This window comes from Copadichromis virginalis, linkage group LG2 (assembly GCF_057382275.1).
Source record: "Copadichromis virginalis isolate Kocher_CV1m ecotype Utaka linkage group LG2, C_Virginalis_male_GT1.1, whole genome shotgun sequence".
Lineage (NCBI taxonomy): Eukaryota > Metazoa > Chordata > Actinopteri > Cichliformes > Cichlidae > Copadichromis > Copadichromis virginalis.
Genome location: NC_140619.1, coordinates 31,257,415 through 31,280,096, shown reverse-complemented (window position 1 = coordinate 31,280,096; position 22,682 = coordinate 31,257,415). Strand labels below are relative to the sequence as shown.

General features: G+C 42.2%; 4 protein-coding genes across 27 annotated transcripts in view; all 4 read right to left on the bottom strand.

The window, feature by feature from the left end:
- Positions 1-22,682, bottom strand: part of LOC146717672 (protocadherin gamma-C5-like) — a 295,905-nt gene that overhangs the window by 133,556 nt on the left and 139,667 nt on the right. Inside the window, exon 1 of one of the 24 annotated variants that reach the window (XM_085479318.1) lies at positions 15,468-18,052. The exons of 21 other annotated variants lie outside the window; for them this stretch is intronic. In XM_085479318.1, coding sequence (XP_085335444.1) covers positions 15,468-17,906 — 2,439 coding nt within the window. In that variant the 5' untranslated portion in view covers positions 17,907-18,052. Of the gene's footprint in view, positions 1-7,080; positions 9,674-12,078; positions 15,126-15,467; positions 18,053-22,682 lie in introns of those variants that run through there. 2 more of the 24 variants (XM_085479349.1, XM_085479358.1) reach the window with 2 other exon arrangements.
- On the bottom strand, positions 20-2,564 carry LOC146717683 (protocadherin gamma-A7-like). Its single transcript, XM_085478935.1, has 3 exons — positions 2,211-2,564; positions 1,551-1,552; positions 20-921 (listed from the first exon to the last, which is right to left on the bottom strand). The coding sequence occupies exons 1-3, from the start codon at positions 2,562-2,564 to the stop codon at positions 135-137; spliced, it is 1,143 nt and encodes a 380-aa protein (XP_085335061.1). The 3' UTR covers positions 20-134.
- Positions 3,157-6,308, bottom strand: LOC146717682 (protocadherin beta-16-like). The gene has a single exon (XM_085478921.1). The coding sequence runs from the start codon at positions 5,613-5,615 to the stop codon at positions 3,174-3,176; it is 2,442 nt and encodes an 813-aa protein (XP_085335047.1). The 5' UTR covers positions 5,616-6,308; the 3' UTR covers positions 3,157-3,173.
- Positions 18,435-21,893, bottom strand: LOC146717681 (protocadherin gamma-A5-like). Its single transcript, XM_085466266.1, has one exon. It carries the CDS (start codon positions 21,471-21,473, stop codon positions 19,017-19,019), a length of 2,457 nt encoding a protein of 818 aa, XP_085322392.1. The 5' UTR covers positions 21,474-21,893; the 3' UTR covers positions 18,435-19,016.

The following is a 22,682-nucleotide window of genomic DNA, read 5'->3' as shown; positions in this document are numbered from 1 at the left end:
AGTGTGAACCTTCAAGCAGTTGAGCTGTCCAAGAGTTGTGGTTCTGAAAACGCACCATGGGTTACCAGAAATGTGAGCGATGAAATGTGGTATAACGTAGAATAAACCTCTAAAGAATGTAGGCATAAACTTAATTATGTCAAAGTCCTCACCTCTAGAGGAGAGTCTGGTTCATCCAGGATGCTCTTTTCACTCTGTATCCGCTGCATCGTTCCTGTAGAACTGGGGTCCATTATCAGCACGTTCTGACTACCAGCTCTGCCGAACTTACAGTCACTCTTTCTGGAGTCAGTCGTCCTGCACACCTCGTAATTGTACACATGTGGCAGAGTCCCTGTCCCCAAAGTGTCTGAGTAACGTGGTGGATAATATGGAATGACAGGCAGGTTGGAGTGATACAGGATGCGAGACTGTCTCCACCTGTAGATTTTGACTGATATAATAACCACTAAACACGTGATGAAGAGGAAGGAAACTACAGCCAGAGCCAAGACCAAGTAAAAAGTCAGGTTGTTATTGTACTCCTTGTCGTGTGTCAAATCAGTGAACTCGGATAGCACTTCAGGGAAGCTGTCCGCCACCGCCACGTTAACAATGACTGTAGCTGAACGAGAGGGCTGCCCGTTGTCCTCCACTATAACAGTCAGTCTTTGTTTGACAGCATCTTTATCAGTGACTTGGCGGATAGTTCTGATTTCTCCATTCTGTAAGCCCACTTCAAACAGCGCCCTGTCTGTGGCTTTCTGCAGTTTATAGGAGAGCCAGGCATTCTGTCCAGAGTCCACATCAACAGCCACCACTTTCGTCACCAGATAGCCCACATCTGCTGAACGAGGCACCATTTCAGCCACCAGAGAGCCACCAGTCTGGACTGGGTACAGAACCTGAGGAGGGTTGTCGTTCTGGTCTTCAATATTTATTCTAACTGTGGTATTGCTGCTTAAAGGAGGGGAACCACCATCCTGTCCTTTTACATAAATGTGTATAGTTTTAATTTGTTCATAGTCAAATGATCGTAGTGCCTGTATAACTCCGCTTTCTGCGTTTACTGATATGTAAGTAGATATAGGACTACCATTTAACTCGGTATCAATAAGCAGGTAAGACACACGTGCGTTCTGTCCTGAGTCGGAATCGCGTGCTTTAACGGAAAACACAGACAATCCCGGTGAGTTATTCTCCATAACAGACGCTTCATAATAACTCTGTTCAAATATCGGGGCATTATCATTTACGTCTGCTATTCTAAGTGTTATTGTCTTGTTTGTTGAGAGGGGTGGGCTCCCTTCATCCACTGCCGAGAAAGTTATATTATAAACAGGATTACGCTCCCTGTCGAGCACACCGTTTGTGACCAGAGTATAATAATTTTTTAGAGATGAATGAATTGCGAACGGAATATTGCTGTTTACTGAGCAGTCTACTTTTCCATTTTTGCCTGAATCCAGATCTTTGACGTTTATGATAGCCACGGTAGTCCCACTAGGTGAATCCTCAGCAATAGCATTAGAAAACGAGGTTAATGTTATTAAAGGAGGATTGTCATTGACGTCTATAACCTCAATTATCACATTTGTTGATGTGCTCTGTCCACCTTGATCTTTTGCCTGTACCCCAATCTCATATAATTTATTCTCTTCATAATCAATTATACCAGTTACTGTTAAATCGCCGGTATTTTCGTCCAGATGAAATAGTTCGGCAACATTACCGGACATTCGATTAAAATGATAAGTAACATGGCCATTTATCCCTTCATCTGCATCTGTTGCGCTAAATCTCACTACTAACGTTCCTCTTGGGACATTTTCTTTAACAGAAGCCTTGAAAATTGATTGCATGAATACGGGAGCATTGTCGTTTGTATCTCGCACAGTTACGTGTATTTTTAAGGTGCCTGAACGCTGTGGTTCACCTCCGTCCACAGCAGTTAGTGTGAGGAGCAGCTTTCCTTCTTTCTCTCTATCTAAAGGTTCAGAAAGATAAAGCTGTGCATATTTATGACCATTTGGGCTAGATGAGACCTTTATATTAAAATGTGTTTTGGGGTGTATTGTATAGCCGTGTAGAGCGTTAATGCCAACATCGGGGTCTGTTGCACTCACTTGCAATATTTCGGTTCCTGGAAGAGCTGATTCCAGGATTTCTAAATGCATTTCCTTCTCCTGAAACGCAGGGGCATTATCATTAACATCCAGTACTTCCACAACAACGCTATGCAGTTGAATTGGATTTGTCATAATCATTTCCAAATTCAAGCTGCAGGGCGATGTCTGTCCACAAAGCTGCTCTCTATCTATTCTCTCTCCCACGACCAGATTTCCTTTGTCTACATCCAGCCTAATATACTCACTGCTGTCACTGATAACAATTCGGGCACCGCCTGATTTCAGTCTTTTAGCGTCGATACCTAAATCTTCAGCCACATTTCCCACAAACGAGCCCTTCCTCATTTCCTCTGGAACAGAGTAGCGGATTTGGCAAATTGTCGCGTCGATGAGAACAACAAGGATGAAGGCCCGTACTTGCCATTTAACCGTGCGAGCGATCCTGAAAGAATGCATATTTCTCAATCAATTAATCCAAGTCCACGTAGAAGAATGTCGACAAAAGGCTTTTAAACTGTCGATATCGTCCTTCTCTCTATGCAGTTGTAATCCACAGTTTGAGACCGAATGTATCCGCCTAAAATCAGTGTCGAAAATAAGCGACTGTCTTGCTCTTCTACTGTATATTTAGAAGAGTACAGAGGGTGTAAAGCTTTAAATGTGCTGTAAAGACCAACAGCGGCCCTTAGAGTCCAAAGTAAAAATAACAAGTGATGTGAACAAGGAAGGAGAAATAAACTTGTATGGAAGTAACAATTCAGGAGTGAATTAACACTAAAATGAAAACAACAGATGATGCTTAAATACTTCATGTGAGAAACAGGAAAAGAGTAGTGCAGCACTCTTCTGTAAAAGAAATAAACTCAAACATATACTCTGATTACAGTAGACATCTTGAGAGTGGTTTGTAGCCGCAAGCAAAATGAATAAAACTTAAAGAAACAACGTACATACTTTAAGGAAATCAACTTTTAAAGTGACTTATGTAACTGAAGTCAAACTGATTAGAAAACAAACTAAAGAGTATTAAACTATTCCAATATAATTGACTGAACGTTAATAAAATCAATGGATCAATAAACTGACCTCTAGAGGAGAGTCTGGTTCATCCAGGATGCTTTTTTCACTCTGTATCCGCTGCATCGTTCCTGTAGAACTGGGGTCTATTATCAGCACGTTCTGACTACCAGTTCTGTCGAACTTACAGTCACTCTTTCTGGAGTCAGTCGTCCTGCACACCTCGTAATTGTACACATGTGGCAGAGTCCCTGTTCCCAAAGTGTCTGAGTAACGTGGTGGATAATATGGAATGACAGGCAGGTTGGAGTGATACAGGATGCGAGACTGTCTCCACCTGTAGATTTTGACTGATATAATAACCACTAAACACGTGATGAAGAGGAAGGAAACTACAGCCAGAGCCAGGACCAAGTAAAAAGTCAGGTTGTCATTGTACTCCTTGTCGTGGGTCAACTCAGTGAACTCCGACAGAACTTCAGGGAAGCTGTCCGCCACCGCCACGTTAACAATGACTGTAGCTGAACGAGAAGGCTGTCCGTTGTCCTCCACTATAACAGTCAGTCTTTGTTTGACAGCATCTTTATCAGTGACTTGGCGGATAGTTCTGATTTCTCCATTCTGTAAGCCCACTTCAAACAGCGCCCTGTCTGTGGCTTTCTGCAGTTTATAGGAGAGCCAGGCATTCTGTCCAGAGTCCACATCAACAGCCACCACTTTAGTCACCAGATAGCCCACTTCTGCTGAACGAGGAACCATTTCAGCCACCAGAGAGCCACCAGTCTGGACTGGGTACAGAACCTGAGGGGGGTTGTCGTTCTGGTCCTGAACTATTATTTTAACTGTCGCCACTGAACTCAGAGGAGGGGATCCAGCATCGCGTGCAGTTACATTAAATTCAAACCACTTGATCTGCTCGTAATCAAACGATCTCACTGCATGAATAACACCGGTATCTGAATTTACTGAAACCAGCGAAGACACAGCCAGCCCATTAATGTCCCTCTCCTGCAAAAAGTAAGAAACTCTGGCATTTTGGCCCCAGTCTGCATCATTAGCACTCACGGTAAACACAGAAAGTCCAGGAGAGTTGTTCTCTGCGACATTTTTAGCGTATTCTGAATGATCAAATTTGGGTGGACTGTCATTGACATCAGATACTTTTACGTTGATGTTCTTACTGCTTGACAGAGGCGGGGAACCCTGATCAGACACAGTTATGGTGAGATTATACTCAGGGATACTCTCTCTGTCTAAATAGTCTTCAGTTACTATGGTGTAGTATCCCGTTAGTGAAGACTCGATTTTAAAAGGTACGTCAGAGTTAATGGAGCACTTGACAGCACCGTTGCCATCAAAATCTTCGTCATCCACGTTAAGAACAGCTATCGTTGTACCTGGAGGAGAATCCTCAGATATCGAGTTCGAAAATGACATGAGCTGTATTGTAGGGACGTTGTCATTTTCGTCAGTTATTTGAATGATAACTTTACATGTATCAGAATAACCTCCATGGTCACTAGCCTGCACGTTCAGTTGATAAGTCTTAGATTTTTCAAAGTCGAGTTTACCTGCGACTTTAATCTCTCCAGTTTGAACATTTACTTCAAAAAGCTGTTTCGTCTCTTTTGCAACGGGAGGGATAGAGTATGTTACCTCTCCGTAGTGGCCCTTATCCGGGTCATTTGCACTCACAGTGGTTATCACGGTTCCTTCGGGAGAATTCTCTTTGATATCTGCTTTATAAACAGCCTGGCTGCACACTGGCGAATTATCATTAGCATCCAGCACAGTAATATGTATATGCACTGTCCCTGATCTCCGTGGCTCCCCGCCATCTGAAGCAATCAGCACGAGACTGTGAGTCTCCTCTTTCTCTCGGTCTAACGGGTTTTGTAAAACCATTTCAACAAACCTGCCTCCATCCGGCTGGTTTTGCACTTCTAGCTTAAAATGATCAGAGGGTTTAAGTGTGTATTTTTGAATGTCATTAACGCCAACATCGGAGTCATCTGCACTCAGCAGAGAAAACCGAGTCCCTAATGCAGCGTTTTCAACAATATTTAAGTTGATTTCGTCTTTTGGGAACAACGGACTGTTATCATTTATATCTGTCACCTCCACTGTCACACGATAAAGCTGGATAGGATTTTCTAAAATCACCTCGAAGCTGAAGCTACAGGGCGTCGTCTTTCCACACAGTTCCTCCCGGTCGATTCTCTCTTTAATAACAAGGATGCCTTTGTCTTTGTTTAAATCCACATACTGTCGGCCTCCTTTTGTAATAATACGAGCTTTACCTGAAATCAGCCTCGCAACATCCAAGCCTAAATCTCTCGCAATGTTTCCGACAAACGATCCTTCGGCCTGCTCCTCCGGGATGGAATACCGAGCCTGACCAGCCACTGCGCTCAGCTCGATGAGACAAAGAATCAACACCAGCGCTTGCCGTCGGCCTCTGTCAGCCATTATCCACATGGAGGCCATCATAAATCCAACAGTGCAGACACAGCGATTGTTTTTTAACTTCGAAGTGATGTTATTAATCTAAAAACTCCACACATTTATGTATTTTCAGCAAGGAGACTCCCGGAGAGATTCTACACTTGAATCCGTGACGGAACAGAGCAGCGTCTCGCTTAGTATTATAACACTGAGTGAATATAAAAGGGAGGACCGCTGTATTAAGGGTCTGACACAAACTCAGTGACGCATCAACAGCGGCACTCAGAGTTCATTCACGGAAATGTATCTTGTGGAAGCTTAAATATTTTTATATTCCAGAAATATTTGATTGACAAAGTGAAGAATAATTAGAGAAGAGCTCGAAAGAAAAAGGAGCATTAGATTCTCAAACAATCTTCAGGGCCTGTTCAAACAAAGTGTCTTCAGTATGAGATGACAATGTTACCAAATCTAACTTAACTTTAATTTTCTTACCATCTCAATTCATTATTTAAAATAAAAATAAATAAAAACTACAACACTGAATATTAGCACTTCAATAAATGACATAAAACAGCATGAACGTTACATGGACAAAAAAGTAGAACAGTCTAAATGATTACGGATAGTCTGGAAGTGAGGTTAAATGGTAAAAATGGTAAATGGCCTGTATTTATATAGCGTTTTTAATAGTCCCTAAGGACCCCAAAGCGCTTTACATATCCAGTCATCCACCCATTCACACACTGGTGATGGCAAGCTACGTTGTAGCCACAGCCACCCTGGGGCGCACTGACAGAGGGGAGGCTGCCGGACACTGGCGCCACCAGGCCCTCTGACCACCACCAGGAGGCTACGGGTCTTGCCCAAGGACACAACGACCGAGACTGTCCGAGCCGGGGCTGGAACCGGCAACCTTCCGATTACAAGGCGAACTCCTAACGCTTGAGCCACGACCGCCCCAAGCTCTCTTTTAACAACTTTTCTATTTAAAGGGTCTATTTTGATTCCTTTCTTACTGCTACAAAAACACAGAAATATATGGCTTATTGATTACATTAGAGAAACTTCATTGAAAAAAGTTGCAAAATCATCAACAAACCCTTTAATGGTTGAAGTATTTGTTAAATAATATCATAATATGGATGAATATGACTGCCAAAAAGAACAAAGGGTAAATAAAGTGCCATTTTAACAAAGTATTTATTTTATTTCCGTTGATAATAATAAGCGAGGTTAAATGAAAGAAAATATTATAATAACTGGGCCATTTAAACAGGCGTCGAAATAAAATGGGTCAGTTGACCGTTTCAGCACCACAGACAGCGACACTAACGCGCATCTGGAAGATTCAACCTTAACGCCACACATTCTCTCTCTCTCTCTCTCTCTCTCTCTCTCTCTCTCTCAAACACACACACACACACACACACACACACACACACACACACACACACACACACACACAAGGGAAAAAAAGGATCTTAATAGTTTAAAAAAAATGACTCACCAAAGTAGACATTTGAGAACAGTTGCCTGACAGTTGCTTGTTTATTTGGGGTACATCGTCTCCAGCTCCATCCACACTCACTAAACTTTGACTCATCGGTTGCATATATTTCATGTCACTTTTTCTGGAGTCAGTTGTCCTGCACACCTCGTAGTTGTACACATGGGGAAGAGTCCTTGTCCCCAAAGTGTCTGAGTAACGTGGTGGATAATATGGAATGACAGGCAGGTTGGAGTGATACAGGATGCGAGACTGTCTCCACCTGTAGATTTTGACTGATATAATAACCACTAAACACGTGATGAAGAGGAAGGAAACTACAGCCAGAGCTAAGACTAAGTAAAAAGTCAGGTTGTCATTGTACTCCTTGTCGTGTGTCAACTCAGTGAACTCCGACAGCACTTCAGGGAAGCTGTCCGCCACCGCCACGTTAACAATGACTGTAGCTGAACGAGAGGGCTGCCCGTTGTCCTCCACTATAACAGTCAGTCTTTGTTTGACAGCATCTTTATCAGTGACTTGGCGGATAGTTCTGATTTCTCCATTCTGTAAGCCCACTTCAAACAGCGCCCTGTCTGTGGCTTTCTGCAGTTTATAGGAGAGCCAGGCATTCTGTCCAGAGTCCACATCAACAGCCACCACTTTAGTCACCAGATAGCCCACATCTGCTGAACGAGGAACCATTTCAGCCACCAGAGAGCCACCAGTCTGGACTGGGTACAAAACCTGAGGAGCGTTGTCGTTCTGGTCCTGAACTATTATTTTAACTGTAGCCACTGAACTCAGAGGAGGGGATCCAGCATCACGTGCAGTTACATTAAATTCAAACCACTTGATCTGCTCGTAATCAAACGATCTCACTGCATGAATAACACCGGTATCTGAATTTACTGAAACCAGCGAAGACACAGCCAGCCCATTAATGTCCCTCTCCTGCAAAAAGTAAGAAACTCTGGCATTTTGGCCCCAGTCTGCATCATTAGCACTCACGGTAAACACAGAAAGTCCAGGAGAGTTGTTCTCTGCGACATTTTTAGCGTATTCTGAATGATCAAATTTGGGTGGACTGTCATTGACATCAGATACTTTTACGTTGATGTTCTTACTGCTTGACAGAGGCGGGGAACCCTGATCAGACACAGTTATGGTGAGATTATACTCAGGGATACTCTCTCTGTCTAAAAAGTCTTCAGTTACTATGGTGTAGTATCCTGTTAATGAAGACTCGATTTTAAAAGGTACATCAGAGTTAATGGAGCACTTGACAGCACCGTTACCATCAGAGTCTTCGTCATCCACGTTAAGAACAGCTATCGTTGTACCTGGAGGAGAATCCTCAGATATCGAGTTCGAAAATGACATGAGTTGTATTGTAGGGACGTTGTCATTTTCGTCAGTTGTTTGAATGAAAACTTTACATGTATCTGAAAAACCTCCGTGGTCACTAGCCTGCACGTTCAGTTGATAAGTCTTAGATTTTTCAAAGTCGAGTTTACCTGCGACTTTAATCTCTCCAGTTTGAACATTTACTTCAAAAAGTTGTTTCGTTTCTTTGGCGACATGAGCTATAGAATATGTTACCTGTCCGTTTACCCCTTTATCCGGGTCATTTGCACTCACAGTGGTTATCACTGTTCCTTCGGGAGAATTCTCTTTGACTTCTGCTTTATAAACAGCCTGGCTGCACACTGGCGAATTATCATTAGCATCCAGCACAGTAATATGTATACGCACTGTCCCTGATCTCCGTGGCTCCCCGCCATCTGAAGCAATCAGCACGAGACTGTGAGTTTCCTCTTTCTCTCGGTCTAACGGGTTTTGTAAAACCATTTCAACAAACCTGCCTCCACCCGGCTGGTTTTGCACTTCTAGTTTAAAATGATCAGAGGGTTTAAGTGTGTATTTTTGAATGTCATTGTTAGCAACATCAGCGTCATCTGCATTCTCGAGAGAGAAGCGAGTGCCTAATGCAGCATTTTCAGCAATTTTCAAGATAATTTCGTCTTTTGGGAACAACGGACTGTTATCATTTATATCTGTCACCTCCACTGTCACACGATAAAGCTGGATAGGATTTTCTAAAATCACCTCGAAGCTGAAGCTACAGGGCGTCGTCTTTCCACACAGTTCCTCCCGGTCGATTCTCTCTTTAATAACAAGGATGCCTTTGTCTTTGTTTAAATCCACATACTGTCGGCCTCCTTTTGTAATAATACGAGCTTTACCTGAAATCAGCCTCGCAACATCCAAGCCTATATCTCTCGCAATGTTTCCGACAAACGATCCTTCGGCCTGCTCCTCCGGGATGGAATACCGAGCCTGACCAGCCACTGCGCTCAGCTCGATGAGACAAAGAATCAACACCAGCGCTCGCCGTCGGCCTCTGTCAGCCATTATCCACATAGAGCACATCATAAATCCAGTGGTACAGACACAGTAATTGTTTTTAACTTCGAAGTGATGTTAGTAATCCAAAAATTCAACACGTTTATATATTTTCAGCAAGTAGACTTCAGGAGAGATTCTACACTTGAATCCGTGACGGAACAGAGAAGCTTCGCTCCAAGTATTATAACACTGAGTGAATACAAAGGGGAGGGCCGCTGTATTAAGGGTCTGAACAAATACTCAGTGACGTATCAACAGCGGCACTCAGAGCCCACACAAGGTAATGTAAGTGAAATGCAGAATTACTGAAAAGGGTTAGATCTAAACGCATTTTTTGTTACTAAATAAAATTAATGAGCTAAATATAGAGGCAAAGAAAACAATATATTGCGCATACAATAACCAGAGCATGTTTACATAAATACCTTAAGTATATGATGACAGTGATATAACATTTCATTCAAATTCCATGGAAACTTAATTTCGTTATAACCACCGTAGATATAACAAAAATACTGAAGATTATCTGTACAATCAATTAATAAAAAGTGTGCGAACACGAAAAAAGAGGAGAAAGTAGTTATTTCTATAAAGTTAGAGATGCTTTGGGGGGAAGGGGAAAGAAGAAGGAAAAGCAAATTTCCTATATATTCCATTGATTTATCAGAATTCCCGATTATTTTCATTTCTTTTTCTTTTGCAATCGCCTATGTTGTTCGCTTTCATATTGTAATACAAATGACCTCGTGCTAAAGAGATCCGTATGTTATTAGGTTAATCAGAAACACAATTTGAGAAAGTAAGAATGGCTAATGATTTATGAACCGTTTCACAATTTGATTATAATAAAAATGGATTGCATTTATATAGCGCTTTTCGAGACCCCAAAGCGCTTTACAATTCCACTACTCATTCTCTCACTGGTGGAGGCAGCTACAGTTGTAGCCACAGCTGCCCTGGGGCACACTGACAGAAGCGAGACTGCCATATCGCGCCATCGGCCCCTCTGGCCATCACCAGTAGGCGAAGTGTCTTGCCCAAGGACACAAGACCGAAACTGTCCGAGCCGGGGCTCGAACCAGCAACCTTCCGATTACAAGACGAACTGCCAACTCTTGAGCCACGATCGCCCCATAATTGATTATGATATTAATGAATACCCCAATCAAATATATTATAAAAAACTGTGGACAATGTCAGCTTCATTAAAAAAACATTATCTGGCCTGTGTTAGCATAATGCCAGTTTTGTTTTTTTATGAATACACAGAGAGTGGAGCTTTGAAGTGTCAGAAATTGTACTACGGACATGGAAGTAAAATGACTTTAAACTTAGACCAGCCTCACGTAACATGCATTACTAAATAAAAATTAAATAGTGGTACAAATAAAAACAATATCCCAACATATGTCACACAGTGGAAATTTGTGTTTGTTTTATCGTTTGTGTTGTCTTGCTCTTAGTGTGTATGAGTGCGTACAGTACTGATTTTATTTGCATGGTTTTACCCTGATATTTATATTGCATGTTTTAATCCACTGTGGACTGGGCGGACAATAGCAGGCACCTTTTGAGGTGTTGGCGTACCCTGAGGTGGCCAATTAGCCACCAAACGGACTTGTTAGAGGAGAGGGTGGGCGCAGAGACAGGAGAAAGGAACGCGTGAAAGCCAGCGTGGTAAAAGACGGACCTGCTGCCTGATCGTGGGTTGCGACGGGTCATTCGGAGACGGACCGGCCAGCGTAACGCGGCGACCAAATCCCAACAGCAACAAGGGCGACAGTGGGAGACAACGCGTCCAATCGACAGCATATGTGAGTATCGCTTTCCCCACTGTTGTGCGCCGGGTGCAGCGCTGTCAGAGGAGGGTCGCAGCGGCCGTGCCGACAACGTTGCTGGCCAGTGTCTGCCTGCTTCATGGTGTTGCTACGAGGGCGGCCACGTTTGCAGTAATCGGGAGCCCCAAGTGTGGAGTGCGGCTGGGCTGTGAGGCGACGCACCCGTCAGAGAGAGACAGGGCCGAGATATGAAGTTGCTCCTTGGCTTTCTGGCTGTCGTGATCTCTATTTCGGAAAAGGAAATCCTCTCCTGGTTCTAAATACAAGGAACACTTGTCTGAGCGTGGCCGGACAGTGGTATCACGGAACTGTGGGGGGAATTTTAGTATATGAGAAACATCGTATTGTATTATGTCTTGAATAGTGTATATTTATTCCTGTCAGCAGGGATTTTAACATACAGAGAACGTTTTTATTGCACAAGTGTCTTTTAAAAATGTTTTGTTAATTCCGTTTTTCCTTCCTTCTCTGGAATAAATGCTGTGATTAAGACCTGCTCAGTCTCGGTGCCCTGAACGCTGATTCACTTGCTCCCCTCCTCCTTGTATGAGAAAGAAATTTCTGGTGGGGCATTTAGACCTACCAGCTTTAGTAGCTACACATAGGGAGAATGAAGATTTTAAGTACTGAAAAATTACTTAAAATGCGTCAACCAAAAAAATCAGGACCACAGACAGCTACACTAAGCCGATTTTTAAAAACCTTCACTAACATTTAAACGTGCGTGCTGAGCATGAGAAAATGGAACATGAAAGACTAGATTATCACTCACCAGAGTAGACATCTGGGAACAGTTGGCTGACAGTTGCTTATCCACTTGTGGTACATCGTCTCCAGCTCCATCCACACTCACTAAACTTTGACTCATCGGTTGCATGTATTTCATGTCACTCTTTCTGGAGTCAGTCGTCCTGCACACCTCGTAATTGTACACATGGGGAAGAGTCGCTGACCCCAAAGTGTCTGAGTAACGTGGTGGATAATATGGAATGATAGGCAGGCTGGAGTGATACAGGATGCGAGACTGTCTCCACCTGTAGATTTTGACTGATATAATAACCACTAAACACGTGATGAAGAGGAAGGAAACTACAGCCAGAGCCAAGACTAAGTAAAAAGTCAGGTTGTCATTGTACTCCTTGTCGTGGGTCAAATCAGTGAACTCCGACAGCGCCTCGGGGAAGCTGTCCGCCACCACCACGTTAACAATGACTGTAGCTGAACGAGAAGGCTGCCCGTTGTCCTCCACTATAACAGTCAGTCTTTGTTTGACGGCATCTTTATCAGTGACTTGGCGGATAGTTCTGATTTCTCCATTCTGTAAGCCCACTTCAAACAGCGCCCTGTCTGTGGCTTTCTGCAGTTTATAAGAGAGCCAGGCGTTCTGTCCAGAGTCCACATCAACAGCCACCACTTTAGTCACCAGATAGCCCACATCTGCTGAACGAGGCACCATTTCAGCCACCAGAGAGCCACCAGTCTGGACTGGGTACAAAACCTGAGGAGCGTTGTCGTTCTGGTCCTGAACTATTATTTTAACTGTAGCCACTGAACTCAGAGGAGGGGATCCAGCATCACGTGCAGTTACATTAAATTCAAACCACTTGATCTGCTCGTAATCAAACGATCTCACTGCATGAATAACACCGGTATCTGAATTTACTGAAACCAGCGAAGACACAGCCAGCCCATTAATGTCCCTCTCCTGCAAATAGTAAGAAACTCTGGCATTTTGGCCCCAGTCTGCATCATTAGCACTCACGGTAAACACAGAAAGTCCAGGAGAGTTGTTCTCTGCGACAGTTTTAGCGTATTCTGAATGATCAAATTTGGGTGGACTGTCATTGACATCAGATACTTTTACGTTGATGTTCTTACTGCTTGACAGAGGCGGGGAACCCTGATCAGACACAGTTATGGTGAGATTATACTCAGGGATACTCTCTCTGTCTAAAAAGTCTTCAGTTACTATGGTGTAGTATCCCGTTAGTGAAGACTCGATTTTAAAAGGTACATCAGAGTTAATGGAGCACTTGACAGCACCGTTACCATCAGAGTCTTCGTCATCCACGTTAAGAACAGCTATCGTTGTACCTGGAGGAGAATCCTCAGATATCGAGTTCGAAAATGACATGAGCTGTATTGTAGGGACGTTGTCATTTTCGTCAGTTATTTGAATGATGACTTTACATGTATCTGAATAACCTCCGTGGTCACTAGCCTGCACGTTCAGTTGATAAGTCTTAGATTTTTCAAAGTCGAGTTTACCTGCGACTTTAATCTCTCCAGTTTGAACATTTACTTCAAAAAGTTGTTTCGTTTCTTTGGCGACATGAGCTATAGAATATGTTACCTGTCCGTTTACTCCTTTATCCGGGTCATTTGCACTGACAGTGGTTATCACGGTTCCTTCAGGAGAATTCTCTTTGACTTCTGCTTTATAAACAGCCTGGCTGCATACAGGTGCGTTGTCGTTAGCATCCAGCACGGTAATATGAATATGCACTGTCCCTGATCTCCGTGGATCCCCGCCATCTGAAGCAATCAGCACGAGACTGTGAGTTTCCTCTTTCTCTCGGTCTAACGGGTTTTGTAAAACCATTTCAACAAATCCTACTCCATCCGGCTGGTTTTGTACTTCTAGCTTAAAATGATCAGAGGGTTTAAGTGTGTATTTTTGAATATCATTGTTAGCAACATCAGCGTCATCTGCACTCTCCAATGAGAAGCGGGTCCCTGATGCTACACTTTCAGCAATTTTCAAGCTAATTTCGTCTTTTGGGAACAACGGACTGTTATCATTTATATCTGTCACCTCCACTGTCACACGATAAAGCTGGATAGGATTTTCTAAAATCACCTCGAAGCTGAAGCTACAGGGCGTCGTCTTTCCACACAGTTCCTCCCGGTCGATTCTCTCTTTAATAACAAGGATGCCTTTGTCTTTGTTTAAATCCACATACTGTCGGCCTCCTTTTGTAATAATACGAGCTTTACCTGAAATCAGCCTCGCAACATCCAAGCCTATATCTCTCGCAATGTTTCCGACAAACGATCCTTCGGCCTGCTCCTCCGGGATGGAATACCGAGCCTGACCAGCCACTGCGCGCAGCTCGATGAGACAAAGAATCAACACCAGCGCTTGCCGTCGGCCTCTGTCAGCCATTATCCACATAGAGGCCATCATAAATAAGACGGTGCAGTAACAGTGACTCTTCTTATTTTCAAACAGATGTATTTAAAAAAAAAAATCACATTTCCATATTTCAGGCAAGGATATTCCAGCAGGAATTCTACACCCTACCGTAACGGATTAGAGCAGCGTCGTTCAAGCAGAGAAACACTGAGTAGGGGAGGACCGCTGTATCACCGATTTGGACGGAAAGTCAGTGATGTATCAACAGCGGCACTTAGAGCCCATTTACGGTAATGTCTGTGTTATAAACATGATCAGGCCACATGTAATCGTTGTATCCAACAGTGAAGGCAAGTTTAGATCCATTTGTAAATTGAAAAAGAATAATACACCCCGTATTATTTAGCAATATCAATAAAGCCTGTGCTCTTACATTAACAATATTGTGCGCCACAGAATCATTTTGCAAGTCTTTTTTTATTTCAGTTCAGCTATATTTTTTAGATCACTGCTGATATGTCATAAGAAATTTAAATGACTAAAACTAAATGGAACTAAATATGTAATCACTTCTATTTAATGGTAGCTGTGTTCAGCACAGGAAGTGAGCTGTGCTATTTCTGTTTTCTACTGAGCGTCAGATATTATTTTTTTTATATTTTTTTCATTTTATAACGAAAGTTGAAGTGTTGCCTCATTTCTTATTGTACCACAGTTGATTGTAATAAAGATATGAAGTTTATTATTTTATTTCATAGAGTATTAAAGTTGCAAAACTTTATGTATTTTTAAATGTTCCCCTTTCGAAACAAATTTCAAAACTGACCACCGACCGTTTCAGCACAAGGGACAGCAACACTAAAGGCGAGTGAAAGACAGTAAAGGAATGTGACGTTCAGGAGCAAAATTTAAAAAAAGAAGCGGGGGAGGGGGGGGGGGGTTAAATAAGAAGAGGATAAGACAGAGCGGGAGCGAGAGAGAGAGAGAGAGAGGGCCAGAGATTACTTGATTGAAGTATCACTCACCAAAGTAGACATTTGGGAAAAGTTGCCTGGCCGTTGCTTATCCACTTGCGGTACAACGTCTCCACATCCATCCACACTCACTAAACTTTGACTCATCGGTTGCATGTATTTCATGTCACTCTTTCTGGAGTCAGTCGTCCTGCACACCTCGTAATTGTACACATGTGGAAGAGTCCCTGTCCCCAAAGTGTCTGAGTAACGTGGTGGATAATATGGAATGACAGGCAGGTTGGAGTGATACAGGATGCGAGACTGTCTCCACCTGTAGATTTTGACTGATAGAATAACCACTAAACACGTGATGAAGAGGAAGGAAACTACAGCCAGAGCCAAGACTAAGTAAAAAGTCAGGTTGTCATTGTACTCCTTGTCGTGGGTCAACTCAGTGAACTCCGACAGCACTTCAGGGAAGCTGTCCGCCACCGCCACGTTAACAACGACTGTAGCTGAACGAGAGGGCTGCCCGTTGTCCTCCACTATAACAGTCAGTCTTTGTTTGACAGCATCTTTATCAGTGACTTGGCGGATAGTTCTGATTTCTCCATTCTGTAAGCCCACTTCAAACAGCGCCCTGTCTGTGGCTTTCTGCAGTTTATAGGAGAGCCAGGCATTCTGTCCAGAGTCCACATCAACAGCCACCACTTTAGTCACCAGATAGCCCACATCTGCTGAACGAGGAACCATTTCAGCCACCAGAGAGCCACCAGTCTGGACTGGGTACAGAACCTGAGGGGGGTTGTCGTTCTGGTCCTGAACTATTAATTTCACAGTCACATTGTTACTGAGTGGAGGAGAGCCTCCATCCTGCGCTTTCACAACAAAAAACAGCTGTTTGATTTGTTCATAATCAAAGGAGCGCACTGCGTGCACGACTCCGCTTTCTGCATTTACTGAAACATATTCAGAAACTGGAGTTCCACCAATATTAGTGTTCTCCAGTATATAAGATATCCGGGCGTTTTGGTTTTCATCGGGATCTTTTGCTCCCACAGTAAGAAGAGAAACGCCGGGTGAGTTATTTTCTGTAATAAACGCACTATAAACACTTTGAGAAAATACTGGAGAGTTATCGTTCACGTCAGAGACCTTTAAATGAAAGGTTCTTTTTGTTGAAAGAGGAGGTATTCCTGCATCTGTCGCAACAACTGTGATGTTATATTCTGAAACGCTTTCACGATCTAATACAGTATCTGTTACCAACGTATAGTAATTTCTTAAATTAGATTTAATTTTGAAAGGCGCGTTTTGTTCTATTCTACAGTTTACTTGTCCGTTATCACCCGAGTCCAGATCTTTTACATTTATGATACCAATAGTGGTACCAGGAGGAGAGTCCTCGGACACGGGACTAGTGAATGACATAATGCTTATGATAGGGTCGTTATCATTAACATCAGTTACTTCAATTATCACTTTGCTTGAATCTGTTAGTCCACCCTGATCTTTTGCATCTATCCTGAGTTCATATTTTTTATCCTTTTCGAAATCTATGAGGCCTGAGACAAACAGCGAACCAGAGAACTGATCTATGGACAATAAATCAGCTATATTGCTCTTCACGTTTGAAATTGAATATGTGACATAACCATTTGATCCACTATCTGCGTCTGTAGCATTCACCGTGACAATATTAGTACCTTTTGCTGCATTTTCTATCACCGTCGCCTTATAAACAGACTGTTTGAAAACGGGAGCGTTGTCATTTACATCTAAAACATTAAGGTCTATATTTACGGTGCCAGATCTCTGAGGATTTCCACCATCGATTGCTATAAGCTCCAAAGATAGATGTGGTACCTTCTCTCGGTCCAACTGCCTCTGAAGCACCATCTCTGCATATTTACTCCCGTCTGGATTCACATGCTGTTTTAAAACAAAGTTGTCGTTCGAGGTTAAAACATAATTTTGAAGTCCATTTACTCCAACATCAGGATCCTCTGCACTATCTAACACAAATCGGGCACCGAGATTTGCGGACTCGCTAATGTCTAGCATAATATTTGCTTTCTTGAATATCGGAGAATGATCATTAACATCTAAGACTTCTATTGTTATGGGGTGCAGTTCCATCGGATTTTCTAATATCAGTTCAAAGCTGAAACTACACGGCGTTACGTCCCCACAAAGCTGCTCTCGGTCTATTCTCTCATTCACGACCAGAATCCCTTTGTCTGTCTGCAGCTCGGTGTAGTGAACGTTTTCTCCGGTCACGATACGGGCCCGCCCTGAGCGGAGCCTTTTCAGATCCAAGCCAAGATCCTGCGCCACATTACCGATAGCAGAGCCTTTCTTCATCTCCTCGGGTATAGAATACCGAATTTGACCACCTACCATGTTAACCGCAAGAAGCAGCAACAGAAGGAGTTCTATGCGACGTCGCAGTTCATAAAATAATCGGCATTCTGAAGAAATGCAGGTCAGAGATCTTAATGTCGCCATCACTCCGATGGAAATAATCAAAGGATGGAAGCTTTTTCCTTTGTATGTAGTAGAAAACGTCCCAATATATAAGCGCCGGCGTTACATTTACAACTGTCCTCAAGCTGTAAATGCTTCAAATGAAAGTCTGTGAATCCGCACTGGACAACACACGGAGAGCCTTCCTCACGTCATGATCACCGAGAGGATGGACTGAATGAGAACGTAACGCAAAAAAAAAAAAAAAAAAAAAAAAAAAAAATCATCTTACTGGCCAACAGCGTCGCTTAGAGTCGAAAATGTGAAAAATCTCATGAGGCTTGAATAAAACTAAAAATAACAATTGTTAAACCGGAAATGAATGCATTTTATCTAGTATGGAGATTAATATGAAACGAGTTGAAAAAGACAATACTATCGACTGACTGAAATACTTTAACTTCAGCATCAATGTTTTAACACATTTCACAGAAAGGGAATTAAAATCTATCCAGATTCAATTGAAAATGTTTTTTTTAATCAAACATCTGCTCAAAAAACTGTGCCGCTCATTATTTAAATAAAATAAAAATATTACCTGATTCATAAGAAAAAGCTACTTTTAAGGGAAATATACAATTATGCACCGGTACAATGAAATCACATACATAAGATGATTGACTAATTCGGTTGTTGTAAGGTCTGATGAGAACTTTCGTATGAAATGAGATGAAGCATTTGGAAATACGTAAAATTAAAAAAAGAAGGAAATTATTAAGATATGAGTATATGACTGGGTTCTGCTTTAGACTAATATTTTGTGATAGCAAACGTTTGTAGAACTGCTCATTTCCGTGTCAAGAACACCAACACAGCCTGGACAACAAATAATAACAGTGATAATGATAAAAGGAAAAAAAAGGAATGCGGACCAACTCTGTCTGGGGGTATGAACGAAAAAACTGACCATGGATTTATCCATATAATTGAAAGAAACATACGACCAGGCGAGTGATTACTTCGGAGGATGTGATAGGGAAATTATAATCGTGGGTACATTACGAAAACATAGGCGCTGTCCATGGTGCTGGAAGTTATTTGATACTGCAATATAGGGAAAAAAGTATATATTTTTGAAAAAAAACATATACGTTATACGGAAAAACTAACCTCTAGAGGAGAGTCTGGTTCATCCAGGATGCTCTTTTCACTCTGTATCCGCTGCATCGTTCCTGTAGAACTGGGGTCCATTATCAGCACGTTCTGACTACCAGCTCTGCCGAACTTACAGTCACTCTTTCTGGAGTCAGTCGTCCTGCACACCTCGTAATTGTACACATGTGGCAGAGTCCCTGTCCCCAAAGTGTCCGAGTAACGTGGTGGATAATATGGAATGACAGGCAGGTTGGAGTGATACAGGATGCGAGACTGTCTCCACCTGTAGATTTTGACTGATATAATAACCACTAAACACGTGATGAAGAGGAAAGAAACTACAGCCAGAGCCAAGACTAAGTAAAAAGTCAGATTGTCATTGTACTCCTTGTCGTGGGTCAACTCAGTGAACTCCGACAGCACTTCAGGGAAGCTGTCCGCCACCGCCACGTTAACAATGACTGTAGCTGAACGAGAGGGCTGCCCGTTGTCCTCCACTATAACAGTCAGTCTTTGTTTGACAGCATCTTTATCAGTGACTTGGCGGATAGTTCTGATTTCTCCATTCTGTAAGCCCACTTCAAACAGCGCCCTGTCTGTGGCTTTCTGCAGTTTATAGGAGAGCCAGGCATTCTGTCCAGAGTCCACATCAACAGCCACCACTTTAGTCACTAGATAGCCCACATCTGCTGAACGAGGAACCATTTCAGCCACCAGAGAGCCACCAGTCTGGACTGGGTACAGAACCTGAGGGGGGTTGTCGTTCTGGTCCTGAACTATCAGTTTCACAGTCACATTGTTACTGAGAGGAGGAGAGCCTCCATCCTGCGCCTTCACAACAAAAACCAGCTGTTTGATTTGTTCATAATCAAAGGAGCGCACAGCGTGCACGACTCCGCTTTCTGCATTTACTGAAACATATTCAGAAACTGGAGCTCCACCAATATTAGTGTTCTCCAGTATATAAGATATCCGGGCGTTTTGGTTTTCATCGGGATCTTTAGCCCCGAGAGTGAGAACAGAAATGCCCGGAGAGTTATTCTCTATGATAAACGTATTGTAAACACTTTGAGAAAATACTGGAGAGTTATCGTTCACGTCAGAGACCTTTAAATGAAAGGTTCTTTTTGTTGAAAGAGGAGGTATTCCTGCATCTGTCGCAACAACTGTGATGTTATATTCTGAAACGCTTTCACGATCTAATACAGTATCTGTTACCAACGTATAGTAATTTCTTAAATTAGATTTAATTTTGAAAGGCGCGTTTTGTTCTATTCTACAGTTTACTTGTCCGTTATCACCCGAGTCCAGATCTTTTACATTTATGATGCCAATAGTGGTACCAGGAGGAGAGTCCTCGGACACGGGACTAGTGAATGACATAACACTTATGATAGGAGCGTTATCATTAACATCAGTAACTTCAATTATCACTTTGCTGGAATCTGTTAAACCTCCCTGATCTCTGGCGTCGATTCGAAGTTCGTACTTTTTGTCCTTTTCATAATCAATAAAGCCTGTTATTGAAATTATACCATGTTTTTCGTCAATCATAAACACATCACTGAGACCACTGTTGAGATCTGAAAAATAATAAGTCACAATGCTATTTGACCCGAAATCTGCGTCACTGGCATTAACAGTGGTAACGTAAGTATCTCGGGGAGAATTTTCCATGACTGTGGCTTTATATACAGATTGATTGAATACTGGAGCATTATCATTTGCATCGAGAACAGTTATATCGATATTTACTGTACCAGATCTCTGCGGAGTCCCACCATCTACAGCTATTAGCTTTAGAGACAGATTAGGATTTGTCTCCCTGTCCAGCGGCTTCTGAAGCACCATCTCTGCGTATTTCTTCCCGTCTGCATTCGAGTTTTGTTTAAGAACAAAATTGTCATTGTCGGTCAGAAAATATTCTCTAAGTCCGTTAACACCCACGTCTGGATCTTCTGCACTGGCTAAAGAAAATCGAGCTCCAGCACTGGCTATTTCGCTGATTTCGAAATTGATGCTCTTTCGTTTGAAGGTTGGCGAATGGTCGTTTATATCCGTTATTTCAACTGTGATTTGATGTAGCTCCATAGGATTTTCTAAAATCACTTCAAAGCTGAAACTGCACGGGGTTGTGTCTCCACACAGCTGCTCTCGGTCTATTCTCTCTTTGACGACTAAAATCCCTTTGTCTGTCTGCAGCTCGGTGTACTGGATGCTGTCGCCGGTCACGATACGGGCCCGACCCAAACGGAGCCTTTTGAGATTCAAGCCGAGGTCCTGTGCTACATTACCGATGAGCGAGCCTTTCTTCATCTCCTCTGGGATAGAGTATCGAATATGTCCAGTGACCATATGAATCAGACAAAAAATGAGCAAGAAGAAATGCCAATTGCGTCCACAGCCAAAGCGCCATTTTATACACCGGGTGTATCCTTTTAATCCACAATCCATAGTTAAAGGAAATTGTAAATCGCTTCACTTATTCTGGGTTCTAAAGTTAATATATCACCAATGATAAACTACTGTATTCTATCTTTTAGATATAAAGAAGGAGATGTGCGTTTTCTTCGATTGTGAGCCCATATAATGACTACTATCGGCTTTTCTTGACGAGCAACGGCGGTAAGGGAGGAGATTGTGTCATAGTGTTTTAGAAAAAAATGTTATATTGACCAACAGCGTCCCTTAGAGTCCACAATCAGTAACACCGTGCGCTTTCTTTCTTTCTTTGGCAATGTCATGAGACATTTAGTGCAATCAAAAAAATACAAATATGTCCAAAATGTTCTGCTACAACAGGTGTTCAGAAAAATACTTCCGCTACTACTACTACTACTACTTCTAATAATAATAATTATAACAAAGGTTCCCAAAAATGTATATTAAAATACTATACGAATTACATTTGAATATGCATTGTCAAAACAGAACACACTCCATGAAAACACAAAAGTACAACAGTAAAAAGAGCTGTAAAGCTAAAAGGCACGACATTTAAGGTTGGCAAAGCCAGCTGACGGTGAAAACTCACATAAAGACGATGTTTTAATTACAAATGCAAGTAATATTGGTACTAGTGTTCCAACCATCTCGAATAAGTCACCTCACATAAGTTGATTCAGGAAATACGTCACTGTGTTCAGGTATGGATGTACTGCTACAGCTACACACTTAACATTTCGCATATTTCATAAAAAGTAGGACAGGGTCGGAAAAACATGAATGCGAACTAACTAAATACGAGAAACGTAAACCGCCAAAACATATCACTGACTGTGGGGGGTAATATTTAATTTCTCATATTGTCAACATTCTGCTTAATGAAGACCTTTTTCAAGTAGGAATATAGATAGATAAAAACAACAACAACTACAAAATGCTAAGAGAATTTGAAACGAACGACCTAACAGAAACCGCAGTTTCAACAGAATTTTTAAACGGCAGAGTCCAGACCAAGAATACCGGGACTCGGACAGGAAAGAAGAACACAAACAAAACAAAAGAAAATTAAATTAAATAGAAGTGTTGCCTTAGAGTAAACTATAGATGTATAAGTCCTAATGTAGTGATTATCTGATTCTGACATAATCCAGTGAATGCAAAGTCTTACGGTGACTCAGGCAGCATCGAAAGCATAAGCACTATAACATAAGTGGGTAT

Bases quoted from the DNA above. Each gene is read 5' to 3' on its own strand.
- LOC146717683 (XM_085478935.1), bottom strand. From the start codon at position 2,564: ATGCATTCTTTCAGGATCGCTCGCACGGTTAAATGGCAAGTACGGGCC.
- LOC146717682 (XM_085478921.1), bottom strand. From the start codon at position 5,615: ATGATGGCCTCCATGTGGATAATGGCTGACAGAGGCCGACGGCAAGCG.
- LOC146717681 (XM_085466266.1), bottom strand. From the start codon at position 21,473: ATGGATTGTGGATTAAAAGGATACACCCGGTGTATAAAATGGCGCTTT.